This window comes from Halichoerus grypus, chromosome 6 (genome assembly GCF_964656455.1).
Source record: "Halichoerus grypus chromosome 6, mHalGry1.hap1.1, whole genome shotgun sequence".
In the NCBI taxonomy this organism is placed as follows: domain Eukaryota; kingdom Metazoa; phylum Chordata; class Mammalia; order Carnivora; family Phocidae; genus Halichoerus; species Halichoerus grypus.
The window spans coordinates 132,652,643-132,654,648 of record NC_135717.1 but is presented as its reverse complement, the minus strand read 5'-3'; the positions used below and the strand labels follow the sequence as shown (position 1 = coordinate 132,654,648).

General features: G+C 52.9%; 1 protein-coding gene across 1 annotated transcript; it reads left to right on the top strand.

Moving 5' to 3' along the window:
- Nucleotides 1-369: 369 nt before the first annotated feature.
- On the top strand, nt 370-1,209 carry LRRC10 (leucine rich repeat containing 10). The gene has a single exon (XM_078074120.1). The coding sequence runs from the start codon at nt 370-372 to the stop codon at nt 1,207-1,209; it is 840 nt and encodes a 279-aa protein (XP_077930246.1).
- The last annotated feature ends 797 nt before the right edge of the window (nt 1,210-2,006 follow it).

Sequence of the window (2,006 nt, the reverse complement as noted above, 5' to 3'; positions counted from 1 at the left end):
TTATCCCTGGTAAGAGGGCTATTTTCTTGTTACACATTTATATAATGTCTGAATGTTTTATCATTAGAAAAAACAGTGAAGCTATTCTGAGCTTGAAACAAACAAACAAAAATGTAGATAAAGGCAACGGGAGCTTAGGTGACTGAAAGCAAGTCTGTGAATCAGACCTGGCCTCCCAGACCCTGTCACCCGACACTCAAGTGGCTATCGTGAGCACTTTTCTCTGTTGAAGTGACTGGCTTTTGTCAGGCCGATCGCAGGTTATGACGGGAGAGAATGGGCCTCCGGGCAGTCCGCAGCAGCCCCCGCCCCCGGGGCGCCCCGTCGGCGACTCAGTGGGCCGGGGCTCACTGTGCCTCCGGCCTCGGCATGGGGAACGCCATCAGGGCCCTGGTGGCCTTCGTCCCCACCGACTGCTGCCAGAGCTACGTGGTCAAAGACCTCTGGGAGATGCCGACGGACAAGATGGTGGACCTGAGTGGGAAGCAGCTCCGCCACTTCCCCGCGCACGTGTGCTCCTTCCAGGAGCTGGTCAAGCTCTACCTGAGTGACAACCACCTCAACAGCCTGCCTCCTGAGCTGGGGCAGCTCCAGAATCTGCAGATCTTGGCCCTGGATTTCAACAACTTCAAGGCTCTGCCTCAGGTGGTGTGTACTTTGAAACAGCTCTGCATCCTCTACCTGGGTAACAACAAACTTTGCGACCTCCCCAGTGAGCTGAGCCTGCTCCAGAATCTCCGGACCCTGTGGGTGGAGGCCAACTGCCTCACCCGGCTGCCAGATGTGGTCTGTGAGCTGAGGCTCCTTAAGACGCTGCACGCCGGCTCCAACGCCCTGCGTCTGCTGCCAGGCCAGCTCCAGCGCCTCCGGGAGCTGCGGACCATCTGGCTCTCAGGCAACCTGCTGACTGACTTCCCCGCTGTGCTGCTGCACATGCCCTTCCTGGAGGTGATCGATGTGGACAGGAACAGCATCCGTTACTTCCCCAGCCTGGCGCACCTGTCAAGTCTGAAGCTGGTCATCTATGACCATAATCCTTGCAGGAATGCACCCAAGGTGGCCAAAGGTGTGCGCCGTGTGGGAAGATGGGCAGAGGAGACGCCAGAGCCCGACCCCAGGAAAGCCAGACGCTATGCCTTGACCCAGGAGGAAAGCCAGGACGGAGAGGCACCTGCCCTGCCTTCTCTACTTCTTCCTCCCAACTCCTGAAAAGCTTCAGCTGTCAGTCAAGGCCAAGGACACAACCCCAGTGTCTTCTGGACACCTCTCCTTTAGAGTGCAAAGGATTGCTCTGGGATATGTGGAGTGCCTCTGCCAGTGGGGGCTGATCAAGTGAGAAGAAATGCCTCAATCACACCAGGAAGAAAAAATTTCTGGCCAACATCTCTCCCAAAGCAAAGCTGTGTGCTCTGGGTAGCATGAGGACTTCTTTGCAAGAAAATCACCTTCTCCAAACAGCTATTTTGAAATACTGAAGAGTAAGAAGGGCCAGGACATTTTGTCCTCCACTCTCCAGAAGTGGCTGTTCACGATGCTCATGAACTCCTCAAATAAGGTATTTATTAAAGAATTCGCCTGGCTCCAGCCCTTTACAGGATATATTATGTTACCATGAATGACCATAAGTGATATGAAAACACTACTAATTCGGGCTGCTTGTAAAAGACATTTTTACCTACTCAGTCAGACTCACAGACTCTGTGCTGTTGCAAAGGCTCAAGATGAAGCTTCTTCCCTGCAGCTCAGTGCATGCTGTGAGAAGACCCGATGGAAAATGCCTCCTGGTGGAGTCCGGCTGCCATTTTACACTTGACAGAGGTTCATGCTGACTTAGCTGGTTTTCCCTAAAGGGTATGACCCAAGATCTGCTCTCAACTGCTTCCTGTTACCACAATGCTAGAAGTCATCTAGAAAGTAGAACCTCTTGTTGGCCATGTGGTCTTTTTAAAATCAAGTAGTTGTAATCCTGCCTGCCTCTGTAGGGCAGAGTCCCTGTTTATTCACAT

Coding starts and splice junctions, on each gene's coding strand:
- LRRC10 (XM_078074120.1), top strand. CDS start 370: ATGGGGAACGCCATCAGGGCCCTGGTGGCCTTCGTCCCCACCGACTGC.